Below are 20,461 nucleotides of genomic sequence, written 5' to 3'. Positions count from 1 at the left end.
TATTGTGTAGGGCGCGGGCGACCGCGCGCTACCGCTGCCCCGCGCCGGATTAAACCGGTGGAAGGGCCCTGGACGACAAGGAGACGACTCCGGTCGCCGGCGTTTAATGAAGCCCAAAGGGGGGCTACGTGTTTCCTCGTAGAAGGGTGGGAAAAATCGTAGCTCCCTCCCGTTAACGGCATTGCACTCCCCAGGCCCGCCCGCGTCTGGGGGTGCCAAGTTGGAAAACCTTCCATATGGACCGTCAGTGAGGTTTGGGGACGGGGACAGTCACGCCCTACCTCGACCAGAGCTGGATACAGCACCACCGTTATTTGGAAACTCCCGTTTCCAAAAGGATGCCCCCGTTTTTAAATACGTGGGAAGGGGGTATCGTACCTCCGCACCGGGGGTACCGTGCCTCCGTGCCGGAGTGAAGCCCGGCGGTGAACGCGGACGGGGAACAAGCGCCGCAGGGATCACGTCTGGACAACCACGAGTTCGTCTACTGCAACTGGTGGGGCCGACGGACTACCGATATCGGCGAGAAGGGAAGAAATTCGGGGAAACACGTAGGGGCCAGGAGAAGAAGGACGCGGACGCGAGCGACAAGGTCAAGGAGGAAGCCAGGAAAAGAAGGACTACTTTACTGAAAGGAAGGGACTTGGTCCCTGGAGGCGGCTCGCTACTCTTCCCGTCTCCGTTACCGGCCTTATTCGCGACGCTGGCGCTTGGCGGAGGGCTCCGTCCCCTGCGTCGTGCCCGCGGGGTTGACATCGACCGAACCGTACGGTCTCTTTGCAGCCACCTGCTCGCTCAACACTGCGAGGTGGTCCTGAGCGGCGCGGATATGCGCCATCGCGTCATCCTGCAGAAGGTCCTCGATAGTGTCGCGCTGGCGGATAGCGAATTGGAGGCCCATGCCTGGAGCTCGGTCACCTGAACCAGCCAAGCTCACGCAGACGTCAAACCCGCTACGAGGGTGAGCGATGCGGGTACACCCGCATATCCACACTCCACTTGCGGAGCGCGCAGGGTAGCCTGCGCGTCCGGAACCGCAACGGGAGGCTCTCCACTCGGCGCACCCTTGGGGGCTCCATGACCCACCACCGAAGGGGTCTGGGTTCCCGTCCCGGTCATATCGCTGACGGGGAAAGCGACGGAGTCTGGTGCCGACACGGGTGCCACCTCAGGCGGATTTACCGCCGCCGGCTCTACAGTAGGGCCGGCGGGAGGGGGCACCACCGGGGGCAGATGCCGTCATGGGCGCCTCCTCCATGGCTCGCGGGGAACCCGCGGCCACCGGCACGTCCACCTCGGGCGGCGTCGACGGACCGACTGGAGGACCCTCCGTGGTGCCGGTTGTACCCTGCATCGGCGAGAGCGGAGCCGCCGTAACCGGAAACGACTCGGTTGAGGGCTCGACGGGGGCCCTGGCGGAGGTGACCGCCGCGCCCCACCCGTCGCCCGAGGCAATGACGGCGCCGCATGACGCGGTGTCCCCGTCCGGCAGGGGCTTTTACCAGTTGGCGGCCTCCTTCGAGGTGCCATTCCAATGCGGCATCCGCAGGGAGCACCCGCGGGCCCAACTGTACCAGACGAAGTCGCCCCGCTCGGGGAGGGACTAGTCCAACCGTGCCGAAAAGTCGAGGATGGGCTCGGCACCAGCCGGGTCGAGGGACGTGCCCTCGAGGATAGTCGCCACCCCGACCGACCGGATGAGCTGCAAAAGCCCCGGAGACAAAGCAGAAGAGCGAGCCCCGCTCGCCGGTGTTATTCGTATTCCGGCTCGCCAAGCGGGGGTCCGGGCACCTTGTGAAAAACGGGAGGCCGTCCCGTCTGGCGTAAAGGAAACACAGCAACGCCAGGACGGCCCACTCCTACAGTATAATCGCGTCGATCAGACGTCCCGTCTCCGGCGACGCTTCCCGACCGAACGGACCCACCGGCATCCAGCATGCGGCGACGTACTCCAGCACGCTGGGCGTGGGGACGCAGACGTACTGTGGAGCCTCGAGGTCACTCCATCCATTCGGGAGGGCGGGGTATAACCGACCCGGGCCGACAGGGGGACCGCGAAGATTTCCATCGCGTGCCACATGTGGAAATAGGCATCCACGCGGCGCCACCGCAGTCGGCTCTCCTTGGCGGAATTCTCACCCCACCGAACGCGGTCGGCCGCAATGTACCACCAGTCGAACGGGCGGGGGAAGGCCACCAGCTGGACGTCAGGCCTGAAGTTCGTATCCCTGCCGAACTGCTCGAAGAGACCGAACAAACGCGCGTGGTGTTGCTCCTCACCCGCACAGCGGATATACAGGAGATCGGAGCGGGAGTCGGCTATCGCCCGATGCGGCACGTGGAACTAAGAAGTCCTCCGCGCAGCCGGGCGGTGTTCTTCACGAACACGACCCCGAGGGGAGGGCGTGCGGATGCCCCTCCGCCTCGGGATGGCCTCAAACCGGGCGGAGTTGGCGAAGGCCGTACCGATGTAGGCGTCGACGGTCATCGGCGGTTGCCCCTGGGAGGGGTTCCGAACACCCCGTGACGTTCCGTGGTCCAAGTCGTTCTCTGGCAACATGGACCGGACGGTGCGCATCCCGGCGCGGAGCCAGCCTGTCGGCGGCGCCGCCGCCATCGGGGGCGTAACCGCGTACGGATCAGGCCGCGCTGGCCGAGTTCCTCCTTCGGTTGCCGGGTGTCCCGCAGCTGCAACCCAGTCGGGCGACCGCCTCAGTACGGTCAGCTCTCCGACCTAGGGAGCCAGGGCTGCTCTCAGGGGGCCCAGCAAGGGCCCACACTCGTCGGGGGAAGGACCCCGAGTCGGGAGGCCGCCGGTACTCACGGGCTGCGCCGGACGGTGAGAAGGACCCGTAGCGGGTTGGTCCCCGGCGCGCGAAGACAGCGCCGGATGGAAAGAAAGAGCCGGCGCGGGTGTCGCTGAGGGAGGCCGCTTGCGTGGGGGCTGTCCCTGCTCCGTGCGGTGATCCGCCATCTGTTTGGCTGGAGGAAAAAGGGGGGAAGAAGTGTGAGGGAGAGCGTGGATAGCAGTGGTTGTGGAGTGAGTCGTGGAGTGTGCTGTGGGGTGAGTTGGAGGGTGCGTTGTGGGGGAGAAGGGGAGCGTGAGAAGACCCGCCACTGCACTGCAGGAACCGCCACGGTTAAATACCAAAAACTCAGTAGGCTCCCTATAGAGTCGACCGCAGCACGACCGCGCTCCTGCGTGTAGTGCACTGTACACTATAGCGGGACAGCTCTCCCGACCCCGCCAAAATCGCACTGGACCACCACAACGTGTATCACGGGTACACGTGGACACCCCTGCATCCCTACCGGACCCCGACGGTGGACAGGTGTAGTCCCTTCGCACGTTACGGGCCTATAGGAGCTTTACTTGGTCCTCTCGGGGCTACCCCCGTTATATTCTAGTTATTCTACTTTACACTATAATTTAGCCTCGGCATTACGGCGACAGGGGACTATATAGTCAACCCGATAATCAAAGTAAAGAGGCACAAAGCCTCGGGTCTTTTACCTTGGTTTCTGGATTCTAAGTTGTAGCCTCGACTCGGTACTGGCTCGCCTATACCGACCGAGCCATCTACACCCTGCCGTGCACTCAGGCCACGTGTGGCAGCCTCAGGCAGAGCACGCGTGTTCGGGACGGGGGGGAGTGGGAAACGGGAGACCACCCGGTGATAACAGGCACCGGGGTCCGGGCGCGCGTTCGCGGTAGGTAGACACGGGTAGGAACAGACAAACACAGAGCGAAGCGAGCGTAGTAGGGGAGCGGAGTGGCAACGGAAGAGCGTAGGGGCGGTAGTATCCTCGGTAGCAGCGCGCGGTAGAAAGGTGTGGGGAGTCAAGGGAATAGATGGGCTCGCGTGGTGTTGCACAGGGAGTGCGAGGACCGGCGCGAGGCTACTACTGAAAATCCAGAAACATGAGAAAGAACCGCAAGCTTCGTGCCTGTTTATTTAGGGTGGAGCGTCGACTATATAGTCGTCGACGCCGTAATAATAATAGCTTAAAATACGGTAATAATACCGGCGTACCAGCTTATATGCTGTACTGTACGCAATACCCCTGGAACGGGGTTATGATACCAGAGTACACGTGGTGATCATACACGAATACACGTGGGTGATGAAGCTGTCAGTACTTCGACAGAGCTTACACCAGGCCGTGCTTGAGGAGAAATACACGTGTACACGTGGGATATTTCGCGTGCGCCTCGCTATTGAGGGAGGCATGTTTGTGCACTACATAGCCCCCCTCGTAGAGTCGAGCGTCCCGCGAGTGGTGATTCAGCGGGATTATTTCCGCTATTTACGCGTACAGTGCCCCGGCTTGTGTCCCGGCTTGATCGTGCACGGCACGGTGGGAACTCGGCTGGGCGAGGGTGAACGGATCGGCGCACCGCAAGTTGAGCACGGTACGATGCACGGGGCAATGTTCGCGGGGAGGTACGGCCACGACGGCGGACGTTGGCCTCGTGCGAGCGAGTTGTGGGGACGGAGCATGACTGACGCCCCTTTGTTATTCGAGAGGGCACCGTTCCTTTCGGCGGAAGGGTTGCGGGACCTAGACTCGATCCGTACCTACGCGAATGCAACGGGCGAGCTCCCGGGTGGCCTCAGCTTACAGGCTGTGTTTTCCAGAGACTTCAGCCATCGATTGGTCGTAGCGAATGAGTTAGTACGCCCCGAGTTCAGGCGGACGGATGCCGAATCGCGAGAAGCGTTCGTAAGTTTCATTCGACAGCGCATCCGTCGTACCCCGTGCGACCGGCTAGTCCCCCCGGGGGTGGGACTTAGAAACGTGGGCGTACCGTGAGGAGGCCGACCGTGGGTATGTTGCCAATTTGCGGCATATTATGGGAGGACTCCGCGAAAGGGAGGAGGAACCATCCGTTTCGATGATGGCGTGGGACGCGCCGTTGTTGCGGGCAGGGTATGCCGTCGAATTGGAGAGGCGGAAGAACACCGCCATGCATGGGAAACTCAAGTTTGAGCGTCGTATGCGGAACCGCATGGGGGTTTTCATCGCCTACGAGTGGGTAGAGGTAACCTCGTTTGAGCGAGTGACGTTGCGCACGCGGTATCCAGATCTACCGACGTGGTTTGACCAGTATGAAGTCCCGGCGGACCTCATTGCTGAGCTTCCACCATGCCTGGCGTACTACGGTCTAGGCATGATGGAAGATCCTCAATCATCCAAGTGGATGGTGTTTCTGAGTGAATAGCTTGCTATCGTTGCGAAACGCTTCATCTGGTCCACGTATGATGGTCGCTTATATGTGCTCCCAACAGCCGTTGTGGAGTGGCTGCGGTGTCTCGATTTGACGATGGTGTTGTGGACTGCCTTTCTGCAGGGTCAACTTCATGCGCTGCTAGATCTCCATGACAGCGTGGACTGGCCTCGGCTTCCTTATAGTCAAGGGCATCACTTCGACAATCCCCGAGTGAGGAATCACTCGCCCGGGCGGCGCTTTGATGCCGGTACGCCACTGACGGGGAATTGGGTGCGCATTCAAGCCGGAACGTTGAATGTCACGCAGTCCGACCTGCTGTTGGGCCGACCGGAGACCACCTCCGGGGTTGGTGAAGAAAACGCACGCGGACGACCGCGTGAGGAAGTAGCCGAGGGCGGTCTGGGCCACTGCACGCCTGAACCCGCCCGCGTAAGGGCGAAACACGGCGAGCGCCGTACAACGACCGATGTCGTGATGGCTGAAGGTGCAGCTGTCGTGCCGCCGGTAGCACAAGCGGAGAGGACCGGGTGCGATCCGCTTGAGTTGTCTGACGCCAAGTTGCTCGCGTTACTTCGCAAGCCTCTGATGGCGGCGAAAGTGAGACGCCGGGTTGCGGAGGCGGACTCCGTGGAGGTAACTAAGGTGGCGGGTCGCGCGAGTGTGCCCCCGTCCGAACCTCTTCCGACGGAGGTGCCCCTCCGCCCGGAGATGGGGGAGGAGCCCGACGGAGGCGTCATAGCGGAGATGTCGACTCCCGCAGGAGGGGAAGTGGACGAAGGGGTGACTCCTTGTGGACCCCGCCAGGTGGTCCCGGAGGAGGAACTCGAAGGCTACGAGGAAGAGAAGTAGTCCGAGGTGGGGCGTCGACCAACCGGTTGGTCGGCGATCGCGGCCAGTCGCGCGGGCTGGGTGGATCGCGCCTCGATACACCTCGGACCTGCGAGTGAGAGTCCTAGGGTCTCGAGTTTCTTAGTTGACCAGCGTCGGATATGCGAGCTGTACACGCTCGGCTTGTCGAGTAAAATAGTAAAAATCCTCTGTCAAACGAGTTTGAGATCGGTGGTGAACGAGTTCATTCATTGACCAGCTTTGATTATGCGAGCTGTACCCTTCTCGCGTTTGTCGGGGTAAGAAGTAACATCCTCGTCCAAACGAGTTTGGGATCCGCAGATAACGAGTTCGGTAGTTGACCAGCTTCGATTATGCGAGCTGTACACTTCTTGCATTTGTCGGGGTAATACGTAACCTCCTCGGTCAAGCAAGTTTATAATCCTTGATTACCAAGTTCCTAATTTCCCAGCATCGGATAGCCGAGCTGTACGCTCTTGCGTTTGTCGAGGCAATATGTAGACATCCTCGAGCAAGCGAGTTCGAGATCCGCGGTGGTCGAGGTCATTAAGTGGTCAGCTTCGGGTGTGTCAGCTGTACGCTTCTCTCGTTGTCGAGGTAAAAGTAAAATCCTCGGTCAACGAGTTTGGGATCCCTGGTGAACGAGTTCATTCATTGAACAGCTTCGATTATGCGAGCTGTACCCCCTTCTCGCGTTTGTCGAGGTGGTAAGTAACATCCTCGTTCAATCGAGTTTGGGATCCGCGGATAACGAGTTCGTTAGTTGAACAGCTTCGATTATGCGAGCTGTACACTCTCGCGTTTGTCGAGGTAACAAGTAGAAATACTCGGGCAAGCGAGTTCGAGATCCGCGGTGACGAGTTCATTAATTGACGAGCTTCGGGCATGCAAGCTGTACACTTCTCTCGTTGTCGAGGTAAAAGTAAAATCCTCGGTCAACGAGTTGGGGATCCGTGGTGAACGAGTTCATTCCTTGACCAGCTTCGATTATGCGAGCTATACCCTTCTCGCGTTTGGCGAGGTAATAAGTACCATCCTCGTTCAAACGAGTTTGGGAACCTCTGTTGACGAGTAAATTGTTGACCATCCTCGATATGCGAGCTCGGGACCCTCGTTTGTCGAGGAAATTAATTGACCTGCTTTGTGCGTGCTGACGGTCCTGTCGTCATCGAGCTTATTAGTTGACCGCTCTCGACATTCGAGTAAGAGATTCTCTGTTGACGAGTGTGTGAACGGACAATCCTCGACTTGCGAGTTCGGGAACCTCGGCTGACGAGTAAATGGCGTGACCCTCCTCGATATGGGAGTTCAGGATCCTCGTTTGTCGAGTAAATTAATTGTCCCGCATTGTACATGCTGTAGGTCCTCTCATCACCGAGCCTATTAGTTGAACGCTTTCGACAGGCGAGTAAGAGATTCTCGATTGACGAGTGTATGAGCGGCTAATCCGCGACCTGCAAGTTCGGGGTCCTCGTTTCTCGAGTAACTTACTTGATCAGCATTGGAAACACTTCGCGAGGCAGTCGGCACCCCATTGCTCGGGGATGAGTGTACCGGGGAGGGGGCGGTAGATTCTCGGAAAGTAATAGTCAGTGTTGTATGCCCACGCTGTCGGGCCGGTCCGACAGGGAACGGGCGGGTATTCGTAAGCATTTTCGGTGACAGTAACGAACGACCGTGTTATAATCCACGCGATGGGCCGGCTCCCGAGTGTCGTCGTCCGTAGAATACCCGTACCAGTGGACGCGAAATAGGGGGATACCGTCCGTTCCCGGGGAGTAGCCGGAGAGCGATTCCACGACATACTCGGTGGGTAGGACTCCTGGAGGGGGTTGACGGGGGTGATGACGGCTTCCCTGAGGGCGGCCGTTCCGAACCAACGGGCGGCGGACCAAAGGCACCAAGTTTGAACGTACACTTCGCAGCGAATGACGGCAGTGCTTCGGCGAGTGCTTGTTGCACTGTGGATCTCGTCGGTGAGATTTCTTGCGTGTCCGAAACCTCCCGCGAGGGGGAATCCGCCACCAGAGGGCGTACTTCATCCCGGATATTTCCCGGGGGCCGCTGGTCCTCGTGCTTGCTGGCCACGTGTCCCCGGAAGTGGCTGCGCGATGATCCGTACGAGCCTTCTCGCTAATGTTTGGGTCACTGTGGGCACGGGGGGCCCCGGAGTTCTTTCCGTATGACGCGACTCTTTCCCCTGAGGGGTCGTGGTCTCTTTCCTCCTTGAAGAGCCCTTTTCCCCCTCCTGAGGGGGGGCGTAGGCGAGTCGCGATATGACCAGCTCCGAAGCGCTCTTCCTTATAGCATCCATCAGACCCGGCGCGTGCGGTTGCGAGCGCCGGGGTGGGCGTCGTATCCTCAGGTGTCGTATCCTCATGATCGCCGTCATCACGCGGTGGGCCAACGGCTTGTCCTGCGGCATCGTCACCTACTGTCGGTGTTTCCTCGGGCGAAGAGTTGGCCCCATTGTCGTGCACTGAGGGGGGAGGATTGGGAATCCCCCTCAGTCAGAGCACCGCGCGTTCGGGGGCGCGGGGGATGATTTGGGAGACCATCCGTGGGGTAACCGGCACGGGGTCCGGGCGTCTAACGCAGTAGGGAAAGTAAGGGAAAAAGTGGGAAAGCAGAGCCCAAGAGGGGCAGAGCGGTAGGGACAGCTGTCGCGCGGAGAGCCGGGTGTAGCGGGACGACGCGCGCGGTAGAGATAGGTGGGGATCGGGAGGCAGATGGCTCGCAGGGTACCGTCGTAGGACGGGGACCGACGCGAGGCTACGACTCCGTTCTAGAAACCCGAGTTGTAGACCCAAAGCTTCGTGAGGGTTTACTTAGGGTCGGACGTCGACTATATAGAAGTCGACGTCGGGATATAATAATAGTAATAATAATTAAAATAAAGCGGGCACGACACCCGTGACACGTGGTGGTGGGCCACGGGTACACGTGGTTAATTGGCACAGATAAACGTGGTGTATAACACAGGTACACGTGGGTAAACTGTCAGTACTTCAACAGGGCTCGATGGAGCTTACACCTAGACTGTGCTGGTGGAGAATCGCACACGGTTACACGTGGTAAAGATGGGACTTATGATAGTGGTACACGCGTCGTGTGCCACAGTGCTGCACTGCGATGAGATGGGGAGCTCAGTGCTCTACACCCATCGTCGCAAGAGTCCGTCGGCATGGGCTTGGTATCCTCCACATTGCTATGCAATGGTGGAGACTTGACTACTCTGTCACGAAAGATCCTGTTTTTCAGTCCTGTCCCTCGAAGGATTGTGAAGATGTGTGCAGTGCAATACGCACCTGAAAAGGGGGGTGAAAAGAAGTGAAAAAGGAAAAAAATTGGATACTGTAGTCCGGGTTTTGGGGGACACACGTGTGCGACGAAGCGCACGATTATTTTAACTATTTAATTTATTTACTAATTAGATCTAGAATCTAGAGCCGGGAGCCACTGTACTCGCCCCGGAGGGGCTCTATATAACGTAGCCCTTTGACCGACCAAGTCAATAAAGACAACCCGAGTTGCCGGAGTTGAATGTCGCCTTGGTCGAAGTCCGTCTCTACCAAGACGGTCTCTTTTACCTAAGCCTACGGCATCCTTCAGCGCTGGGGGGTCCCATTCCTTTTCCCTTTATTTACCAATCAAACCCGAGTTGCCAGAGTTTGATATCGCCTTGGTCGAAGTCCGTCTTTTACAAGACATTCCCTTCTACTCTAGCCTACGGTATCCTTTGCGCTCGGAGGTCCCCTTTTTCCTTATCAATTTTCCTTTACTTCCCTATTCTAATTTCCCTTAACCTTGAGTTGGTCCCACCTTGTAGGATTGTGATCCGCAACGTGACGTCATTAGCCATCGGGCTTCTGTGTTGGTGCACCAGTTGTGCTTTTCTCAGCGTTGGTTCCATCGGAATCTGGTTGCGACCGATCCGGTGTTGGTACTTTGCCATCGGGCAGTACGACGGTGTAGCGCTGCTACGTTTTCTTCTTTCCCGACGGGCTACGTTGCGACGTCCGCGTCGAAGACTTTATCAAGGGTATAAGGTGTACAAGGCGCTCTTCGAGCATTGGATTTACGACCCATCGGACCAGGTTTACGTAGACACCCCTCCGAACTCGTCGAGCAGTTGCCTTTACAAGTCTCTACCACCATTTACCGATCCCGGGCTGGGCCCTTCTCTTTGCCCCCCTATCAAGGACCCGAGCTACTGCGGGCCGCAAACCCGCTAAAAGAGGACAGGGGGCTTCGAACACTCCGTAGCGCTGTGCCGTTGGCAGTTGTTGTTTGTGTTAGACCGTCGGACCTTGGTCTCTGCCTGACAGGCGCATTGCACTAAAATGTGGTCGTCCACCTCCACTACTGGGAACGGACCCTCAGTGCGTGGTGCAAGTTTGTTGTTGACCCGATCCTTGTCGGTTTTCTCCTCTGAAAGTAGAGCTGCTTCTCGATTAACGAGGACTTGGTCACCTACCTCATATTCCGGGGTGAGGTTCCGTATCCGCTTGTCAAAATCGCGTTTGTATCGGCTCTGGCCGGCCAGCAGATTTTTGCTGGCTGTCGACATCAGGCTGCGTAGCCACGCTAGAAAGCGGAACTTGAATTGCGCCCGTGAGGCGGAAGGATCCAACAACGGGGTTTGTTGTAGAGACAACGGACTCGGGGTCCGGGATAACACCAGGTCAAAAGGCTTCATGCCAATCATCCTGTTCACCGTGCAGTTGTAGCCGTAGATGAGGGCATCCGTGTACTGATACCAGTCACGTTGGTTATCGGCGAGGTAGTGCCGGAGGTTTGAGACCAACGTCCCGTTGAATCTCCCCACCTGCCCATTTGTTTGGGGGTGATATGCTGTCGTGAACACACTGTCAATCGAGAGTAGTTTGCACACCGCAAGGAAGAACCTTGAGGAGAAATGGCTCCCATTATCAGAGAGGAGTTTCACTGGGGCTCTGTAAACGAATACCCAGTGTGATATGAACGCCTGTGCAACGGTTTCGGCGGTGCTCTTCCGTAAAGGTACTGTACGGGTTTACTTGGAGTAACGATCTGTCATCACCAAAAGGTAGCGGTTCCCTCTTGGTGTTTGGGGAAGTTCTCCAAGGATATCAATTGCGATATAGTCCAAGGGGCCTGATGGAGGGAAGGTCTTCAACTCCGAGTTGTGTTTACGCAACTTAATGCGGGCCTTGGCACAATCGTGGCACATCCGTACTGTGGAATAAGCATCGACCGACATGCTCGGCCAATAATACCGCTGCCGGAGCGTGTAAAACAAACGCGGACCTCCAGGGTGACCTGAGGTGGCGGGGTAATGGGACAAATACAACACCTTCTCGCGGAGGGTTGTTGGTGCGACTATCTGTTCAACACCATCAGGGTGGGCTTTCCGACAGATTAAACCTTCTGAATTGATGAAGAAACGAAGTTGGGCGGAACCCTCCCACTTGGCGAGACGGGAAGCCACCTCCCTGCACAAGGGGTCGGAGGCTTGTTCACGCGAGAAATCGTCGTGTGTTAATGCGGCAAGTGAGGCCGGGGGTTCCAAGCCGTAACAGCCGGTCGTGGTATTGACATCTGTGTCGTCGAACTTATCCTCTGTATGCAGAGTATCATCCTCCAAATCTATGACGGAGTAACATGGGATCTCCTCGTCAATTGGGACGGTGGTACCCCCCGTGGAGGGCATACGACTTAACACGTCGGCAAGACAAATCTTGATACCCTTCACGTAAGTCACGTCGAAGTCATATTCGGCCAGGCGCAAGCGCCACCGGGCAAGTCGACCACTCCCGTCAACGAGGTTCATAAGCCACCTGAGAGAATAGTGATCGGTGTTAACCGTAAACCGCTCGCGTTCCAAGTATGGACGCAGCGTTTGGATCGCCCATACGATGGCGAGGCATTCTTTCTCAGTTGTCGGGTAATTCCGTTCCGCTGACGCTAGCTTGCGGGACCAATACCCGACAGCGTATTGTTTTCCATCCTCATGGGTCTGTAACAAGGTGCAGCCCAGTTGAGCATCAGACGCATCGGTATCGAGCGAGTAAGGTAACCCGAGGCGAGGAAGCTTCAACACCGGGGGGATATTAGACACGCCTTCAGCGTATCGAAGGCCGTGGTTCGATCTTCATCAAAGACGGGAAGGAGATCAGGTTCTCCCTTACGGAGCATCGCCGAAAGAGGCGCTGCTATTTTAGCGAAGTGATCGACGAAACGTCGGTAAACATTACACATCCCCAAGAACGAGCGGAGCTCGGTTTGGGTCCGTGAAGGCGTGGCTTCGGAGAGCCCTTTGACAATCTTTGGGTGAACTTGTAGTTCCCTCGGACGATTGATATGAGCCAAGTACTCCACGGAGTCCTGAAAAAACTTACACTTTTTGAGCTTAAGTGACAATCCCTCCTGCTGTAGAGCTTGGAGTTTAACCTCCACATCCTTGAGATGGGAGTCGTGGTCCTTGGAGAAAATTATAATATCATCCAAGTAAATCAAGCAACTCTTCCAGCTGTAGCTGAAGAGGAGAATATCCAACATTCGTTGAAATGTATCCGGGGCGTTCATCAACCCGAAGGGCATTCGGTTGAACTGGTACGTTCCGGCATGACACGTGAATGTGGCTTTGGCCCTATCCTTCTGAGCAACTGGAATTTGCCAGGACCCGGAGTTACAATCCAGAGTGGTGAACACCTTGGCTTCACCTAGGGAATCTAGGCACTCGTCCATGCGAGGAATAGGGTACGTGTCACGTACGGTTAGGGCGTTTAAGCGACGATAGTCGACGCAAAAACGGAGACTGCCATCCGACTTGGGGACGAGGACGGCCGGGGAGGCCCATTCGGATTTCGACCGGGTGATAACCCCGCTTGCCAACATCTCGTCTACCGAGGCTTGTTCCGCCTCTTGGGGGGAGAGGACCAGCCCGATAGGGTTGACAACGAAACGGCTTTGCGCCGGGGGTGAGTTCGATGCGATGTTCGGTCGCTCGAACCTCACCCAACTTCTCATTCCACATGCCTGCGTACGGCGTAAGCATGGTACGAACCTGCTTACACACGTGTTGCGGCAAGTGGTCGAGGGGTACAGCATCCATGGGATGACAAACCTCATGAGTCGAGGAAGGTGAGCGAAGGGGGTCAACGTCCTGTGAAGGAGGGCTCCCCTCGTCGAACTCCGCCGCAAGAACTGCGTCTAACAGCATCGCCGTGCGAATCATCGCACGGGGATGGGGAGAAACGAAACCAACCACTTGGTTCTTCGCCAGTCGCTTGGTGGCCGATGAGAAGTTGCTACCAAGATTTTAAACTCCTGCAGCGGAGTGATGTGGATCACCCCGTTGGAAATGGAGACATGATGCATCGCATATAATTGCGGGTTTGGCTCCACCGTGGAGAGTTCTCTTCGTCCATTAGTGACGTGTACCCAAGTTTGGGTACCGGCCGGTATATTCATCGCTCGGGACACCTTAAGCTTGGGCGATATGCGCCCAGCCTCGGGGATATACTCCTGCACCGAGGAGAGCGGAGGGTGATACACGGCACGGCGAGCCGGTTTACGAACGATCGGTATTTTTGTACCGTCGTCCAACTCCACCAACTTTCGTCGGGGGTAGATCGCTTCGACAAATTTGTCGTTAAAATAACACCTGAGAATGACGGGGGCTGCCACTCGTTGGCAAACGATGAAGTTATACTTCATGGTGCGGTCACCCAACCGCACCACTAGTGGGATTTATCCGCTCGTCCGCAATGGGCGGCCATTTGCTCCAGCGATTGTCGGGATTTCATCCGGGGTGACAAGCGACTCCCATCCTGGAGGTAAGGTATCACCTCGAACGAAGTTGGAACCTGCCCCCGTGTCGAGGATGGTGAGTTGCCTCACCATGACAGCTGGGGTAATACCAAGGTCTGCATAGACCTTGTAATTTCTCCGCGACAAGGTCATCACTGTTGCAGAGGCGTGAATATCCGGTGCAAGCGCCTGGATGTTCGTCCACCATGGTCGGCGTAGCGTACCGAGGCCTTCGGGATCGGGATTGTCATGGGGCGAGCCAGTGTGTTTACGGCCGAGTACTCGGAACGGCTTCTCCATCTTGGGAGGTGAACTTGCATCCGCCGACTTGGGCGAGTTCTCCGGGGTAGACCCCGTCTTTACCTCATGTGCTGCAGACTGAGGTTCTCCTAGTTTTTCGGAGGTCGCTGTACGCCATCCACAGGCGGGGAGGTCTTCGCCGCAGTTGCCGACGTCGGCGACTGTCCGGTGACAGGAACGGGATTGATTACCCGGTTAGCCTCGTAACTGAGAAGGGCGACGGCGCGGAGATACGCATCCGGTTGGACCCGGCTCTTCTGGGCCGTCGATAGCTTCTCGTACTGGTGGGGTACGAGGGATACATCCTTCACCTTCATGCCACAGTCGGGGACAATGTGATCCCCGACTGTATAGCAGGCGAAGCAGATGATCTGCGGGGAACGTGGCCCCCGCAGATCCTTCTGATACTCCCGGGACGTTCGTTCACTGGATGGGCCGCGGGTACTTCCCGGACGCTCTACAGCGGGTTGGTACGGCTTGCGCCGGTCGCCGTAGAAAAGCGAATCTCCGTCGTTGAAGAAGTAGTCTTCTGTCGGTAGGGAGGATATCCCCTGACGTTGTCACCTTCCATTGCGAAGTAGTTCTCGGCACCCCTGGCTGATTGGTAACTGGCCGTGGGGCCGGTCGTCGAAGACGGAACGCTGTAAAGAGTGGCTAGAACCTGTTTGACAGGGCGAGGCTTGATAAAGTCCACCCGGCGCCCAGCCCCTGGCTGGACCGGTAGAGCATCGCCATGTGACCGGGCGTGGGCTACTGTATCCTCGAACGTGGATCGGGGACCATCCTCGCGAGTTTGTAGCACCAGCGGCTTGATTGCGGGGGTCAGTCCCTCTATGTACAGAGTGGTCCTCACGTACGGTGAGTGGACGTCGCCGCATCTCCCGAGGGCGGTTAGCATACGAGTAGCATACTCGGTTTCCGTTTCGCCTTGCTTCTGGCGTAACTCCCGTAAGGAGGTCAGGGCCCGCTCAATTTCGAGGTTAGTTGCGTATGTGAGCAGTAACCAATTAACGACGGCGGCCCAACTCGTGATCCCTTGCGATTTGCGGTGCAAACCCCTCTGGGACTCATACGCCTCTTTCGCGGGCGGTGATAACAGGTGGGGGAGGGCCATCAGAGCCATCGCCTCCGTCATATTGGCGTTGTCAAAGTTTTCCTTGCAGCGCGCAAGGAAGCTTATGACTCTGATCGGGTCCACCCCGCTGAACTTGTACTCACCCATGACGACGAGGAGGTACTGCACCCTCTTATGGGTGGTGGCATAAACCTTGTCATCCAAGTTTTGGCCAGTGTCAACGAGACGGTATGCTCGGTAGTTACATGCACCCCTGAAGCGGTGGTTCGTCGGCTTCCAAACAGAAAGGTGTTTCTGTTTGGGGCCGAACGTCGGCATTAGTGCCGTGAGGGACTCCGACTCGGAATCAGATTCCGAGTCAGAGAAAGACGACGAGGACGAGCTCGAGTGATACGAGGATGAATCTTCGTGTGGCGGGTCTTTCCCTTTTTCGTCCCTTGTGACGGCGATCTTGGCGCTTCTTCCGACCGGGTTGAACTTCTTTCGTCGTCCATCTCCGTTGTCGTCCAAACCTCCCCTAGGGTCGGGGTCCCCTCCCGGTACACTCCGGGAAGGTAATTCACCAGCAAGGTGTCTGGGTCCGGCGGAGGCACCTTCTCGGGACGCTCCAGCCGTTGTCATTAACGCGCGTGATTGGCGGAAAACTGTGGTACGGTCCCCATTGAGGGGACCGGAATCCCAGCGGCTTGTAACGCCGGGAGGGTAACGTTTGAAAAGAGCGAGCTCTTGTTCAACGGGGGTAACTCCGCAACGGGAGTGGTGGTAGACACTTCACCCGGTATGGGTGTCGTGGCAACTCCGGCGGTAGTCGGAGGGTTAAAAGCAGCAGGGGCTGGAGTTTGCGTCTCCGATCCGACCTGGGTAGCCGGTAACAGATCGGGACGGGACGTTTTAAAGACGGAGACTTCTTGCCGGAGGGTATTAAGCTCCGCAGTTATAGTGACGAACTCTTGTTTCAGAGGGAGGACGGCCTCGTCGACACTGGCAGATATGTCCTTCTGCTAGGCGCGAGTCAAAATGCTTTCAAAAGCGGAGAGTCGATCGCGTCCCTGCGCTCATTGAAAATCCGCCTGTGCGGCGATCGTTTCCACAAAAAAGCTGTTAAGACTTTCTCGCAGCGCCGGAGATTGCGGTGCGAGTTTTTCCGCTACAGTAGTGAGCGTAAACCGTTCGGCCTCTCGGAGTGCCTCGCGGCAACTCCGAGTGATCCACGCCGCAGTGGCAGGTGGTACGTCTCGAGTACGGGTTTCTCGGGAGCTCTCGGAACCGGACACCATGTCTGGACAACGCCTGTGAACGGTGGAAAGAAAACGTCAGAAAATAAAAGAGAAAGTGTAAGAGAAGACTTCGCAGACTTCTAGGTCGGGAGACCAAATGTCGTACCCTGAGGCCACGTGTGGCAGCCTCAGGCAGAGCACGCGTGTTCGGGACGCGGGGGAGTGGGAAATGGGAGACCACCTGGTCATAACCCGCACCGGGGTCCGGGCGCGCGTGCGCGGTAGGTAGACACGGGTAGGAACAGACAAACACAGAGCGAAGCGAGCGTAGTAGGGGAGCGAGTGGCAACGGACGAGCGTAGGGGCGGTAGTATCCTTGGTGGCAGTGCGCGGTAGAAAGGAGTGGGGAGTAAAGGGAATAGATGGGCTCGCGTGGTGTTGCACAGGGAGTGCGAAGACCGGCGTGAGGCTACTACTGAGAATCCAGAAACATGAGAAAGAATCCCAGGCTTCGTGCCTGTTTACTTAGGGTGGAGCATCGACTATATAGTCGTCGACGCCGTAATAATAATAGCTTAAAATACGGTAATAATACCGGCGTATCAGCTTATATGCTGTACTGTACGCAATACCCCTGGTACCGGGTTATGATACCCGAGTACATGTGGTGATCATACACGAATACACGTGGTGATAATACACGAATACACGTGGTGATAATACACGAATACACGTGGATGATGAAGCTGTCAGTACTTCGACAGAGCTTACACCAGGCCGTGCTTGAGGGAGAAATACACGTGTACACGCGGGATAACTCGCGTGTGCCTCGCTACTGAGGGAGGCATGTTAGTGCACTACACACCCCTAGAATCCCAACTGCCTTCCCCGCGAGTGTCGACCCACCCGCGCGAGCCCTACGTTAAGTACTGTGCTGTCCGTTCCGTTAGCTCTGTTCTTCGTTTAATTCTTCCTCTTTATTGCTGACTCTAGTTTTACCTTTCTACCGCGCAAGCCGCGCCCGGATCCCGGTTCCGGTCATCCACCGGGTGGTCTCCCGTCATCCCCTTACGCGCCCGAACGCGCGTCGCTCTGCCTACAGCCCGACACACGTGGCTGTAGTGCACGACACCGCTGTCGGCGCGGGGGTTTCCGTACGGTGGACGCCCCCTGCAAGCCGGTCATTGCAGACATCGGCCGCGACAGGGACGTGTCGCGAAGTAAGGAAGGGGGTCTGTAGTGCAATTCCGTCCACGATCACTCTGGAGAGATGATAACCCCGCGGGAGGACGGGTGCTACTGTAGCGAGCGGGCGTACACGCGCCCGCCGCCGTGTACAGTAGTACCCCAAGGGTCCGACGTGGGACAGCCGGTAGCAGCGGGCGTGGCCAACGGTAATGCGTGGTACAACCGTCGGCCGCGATTGCGGCCACGGGCACACGTGTATAATCCGTACGGTGGCTAACTAGTAAGTAGTAATTAATGGCACAAATTAAGTAATTGTGTACAGTAGCTGGTGCACAGTAAGTGGCAGCTACTGTAGCGGGACAGGCGTCCGGGCGTCCCACTTAGGGGCTAAGACCGGGGACTCTTGCCCGTCCCAGTAAAAAGGAGGCAGACTCGCCTCCCTTCCCTTTACGGCTAATTGCTCTCCCGTTCCGGTTTTCCTTTTAGTCTCAGGCTTCTAATCCGTGACCAGCCGTCCGGTTATAACACCACCGTCCGACTGCGCGTCACTGGCCACGTGAGCCTTCCCTCTTTTCGAGTCCATCCGTACGATTTGCGTTCGCGCATGGGTAACCCAGCGGCGCGCTCCCTTGACTGTAACCCCCCTCGTTTTCGAGTGGTCGGGACGAAGGTGGTTATGCCACATGAGACAAACGCCCGAGCGACAGTCTCGGCGTTAACTTTCTTAAGTGATACCGTTCGGGTCAGCTTTGAGTAACGATCAGATACCACCAAGAGGTAACGATTACCTGTAGGAGTTCTGCAAAGTTCCCTTGACATGTCAATGACGATAAACTCCAAAGGGTTCCATCGGAGGAAACGTTTTCAACTTTGCGTTGTGTTTACGCTATTTAATGCGAGATTTCGCACAGTCGGAGCCCCTTCTGACTGTGGCATATGCATCAACGGGTATACTCAGCCAGTAGTACCGTTGTCTTAATTTATAGAACAGACGTTTCCTCCGGGATGTCACATCCCGGAGGAGGCGTGTGCTCGTATTACTGCGCCGCGTCGGGACCGTCCCGACGCGGCGCAATAATGCCCCAGATACAACGCTTGCTCGCGCAGAGTTGTTGGTATGACGGTTTGCCCAACACCGTCAAGGTGCGCTTTCCGACAAAGTACCACTTCCTTCTTCATGGAGAACTTGGAGAGGCGAATCTGGGCCATTCTCTCCCCCTTCTTAAGATGGGAAGCGATCTCCTTGCAGAAAGGGTCGGAGTTTTCTGCGCGTACGATGTCGTCGTGCGTAATTGCAGCCCTAGAAGCCGGTGGGTCATGGCCGAAGCATCCGGTTTGGATGTTGTCGTTCTACTTTTCAGATTCAACTTCCAGCTGGTCTTCGTGAAACTCTAAGACGGAAAAAGCGGCATATCTTCGTCGATTGGGACGATTATGCTCCCTGTAGACGAAATTCGATTAACGGCGTCGGGAAGAAAATTATTGATACACTTCATCTACCTGACGTCGAATTCAAACTCGGCCAGGCGTAGAAACTACCGTGCTAAACGCCCACTTGCGTTTGCGAGATTCATTAAGCAACGAAGGGAATGACGGTCGGCGTAAACCGTGAATAGCTCGTGTTACAAGTAAGAATGCTGCGTCTGAATGGCCCATAAGATGGCCAGAAATTTTTACACCGTCGTAGAGAAGTTACGTTCCGACGAAGAGAGCGTTCGAGACCAGAATCCGATGGGATATCTGTTGCCGTCCTCGTGTTGTTGCCACAACTTACAACCGAGTTGAGCGTTGGGTGCATCCGTATCGAGGGAGTACGGTAAACCCAGTCGCAGTAATCGCAGTACTGGTGGGGATATCAGGCACGTCTTAAAAGTTTCGAAGGCAGACTTGCCTTCGTCGTCCAGTTCTGCGAGCAGGTTGGGTTCCCCCTTCTTGAGCATGGACGCCAAAGGCGCCGCAATCTTGGCGAAGTGTTCGACGAAACGTCGGTACACCTTACGAATACCCAGATACGAGCGAAGCTCTGTCTGAGCTCGTGGCGGCTTTGCCTAAGCTATAGCCGGCGTTATAACGCCGAACAGTCTTCGGGTGGACATGAAGTTCCCCTGGGTCGAATGATTTGACCCAGGTACTCCACCGAGTCCTGAAAGAATTTACACTTGTTGAGTTTCGGTGATTACCCCTCATGCTGTAAGGCAGAGCAAATAACCTCGACATCCTTGAGATGAGTTTCATAATCCTTCGAGATATGATAATGTTATCCAGGTAGATGAGGCAGCTTTTCCATCGTTAGCGGGAGAGGATAATGTCCAATATCCGAATGTGGCGGGAGCGTTCATCAACCCGAAAGGCATTCGGTTAAAGTGATAAGTACCGGCGTGACACGTACACGTGGTTTTCGGACGATCTTCTTCCGCAACGGGTATTTTCCAATAAACCGAGGGACAATCTAGAGTTGTGAACACGTTCGCATCGTCGAGCGAGTCCAGGCACTCGTCCATACGAGGAATTGAGTAAGTTTTCCGGACAATCATCGCGTTCAAGCGTCGGTAATCGACGCAGCAACGAAGGGATCCATCCGGTTTGAGGATGAAAACCACCGGGGACGCCTACTCTGCTTGTGAGCGAGAGATGACCCCGCTTCAGATCATGTCATACACTGCGTTTTTTCTGCTTGTCTGGACTGTGGTACATAACGATATGGCTGGCAACGAAACGGCTTCGAGCTGGGGTTCAGGTTGGTCCGGTGCTGTGTAGCCCGTACTTCTCCGAGATCGCCACTCCACAGCCCGGAGTACGGCGTCA

At 56.7% G+C, this 20,461-nt stretch overlaps 1 protein-coding gene across 1 annotated transcript; it reads right to left on the bottom strand.

Annotated features, from left to right (window-relative positions):
• Positions 1–19,887: 19,887 nt before the first annotated feature.
• On the bottom strand, positions 19,888–20,157 carry CHC_T00002311001 (hypothetical protein). The gene has a single exon (XM_005713334.1). It carries the CDS (start codon positions 20,155–20,157, stop codon positions 19,888–19,890), a length of 270 nt encoding a protein of 89 aa, XP_005713391.1.
• Between the last annotated feature and the right edge of the window lie 304 nt (positions 20,158–20,461).

Source organism: Chondrus crispus, genomic scaffold (assembly GCF_000350225.1).
Source record: "Chondrus crispus Stackhouse genomic scaffold, scaffold_134, whole genome shotgun sequence".
Taxonomy (NCBI): Eukaryota; Rhodophyta; class Florideophyceae; order Gigartinales; family Gigartinaceae; genus Chondrus; species Chondrus crispus.
Note: the sequence above shows the minus strand (reverse complement) of the source record. Positions and strands in the feature narration are given on the sequence as shown.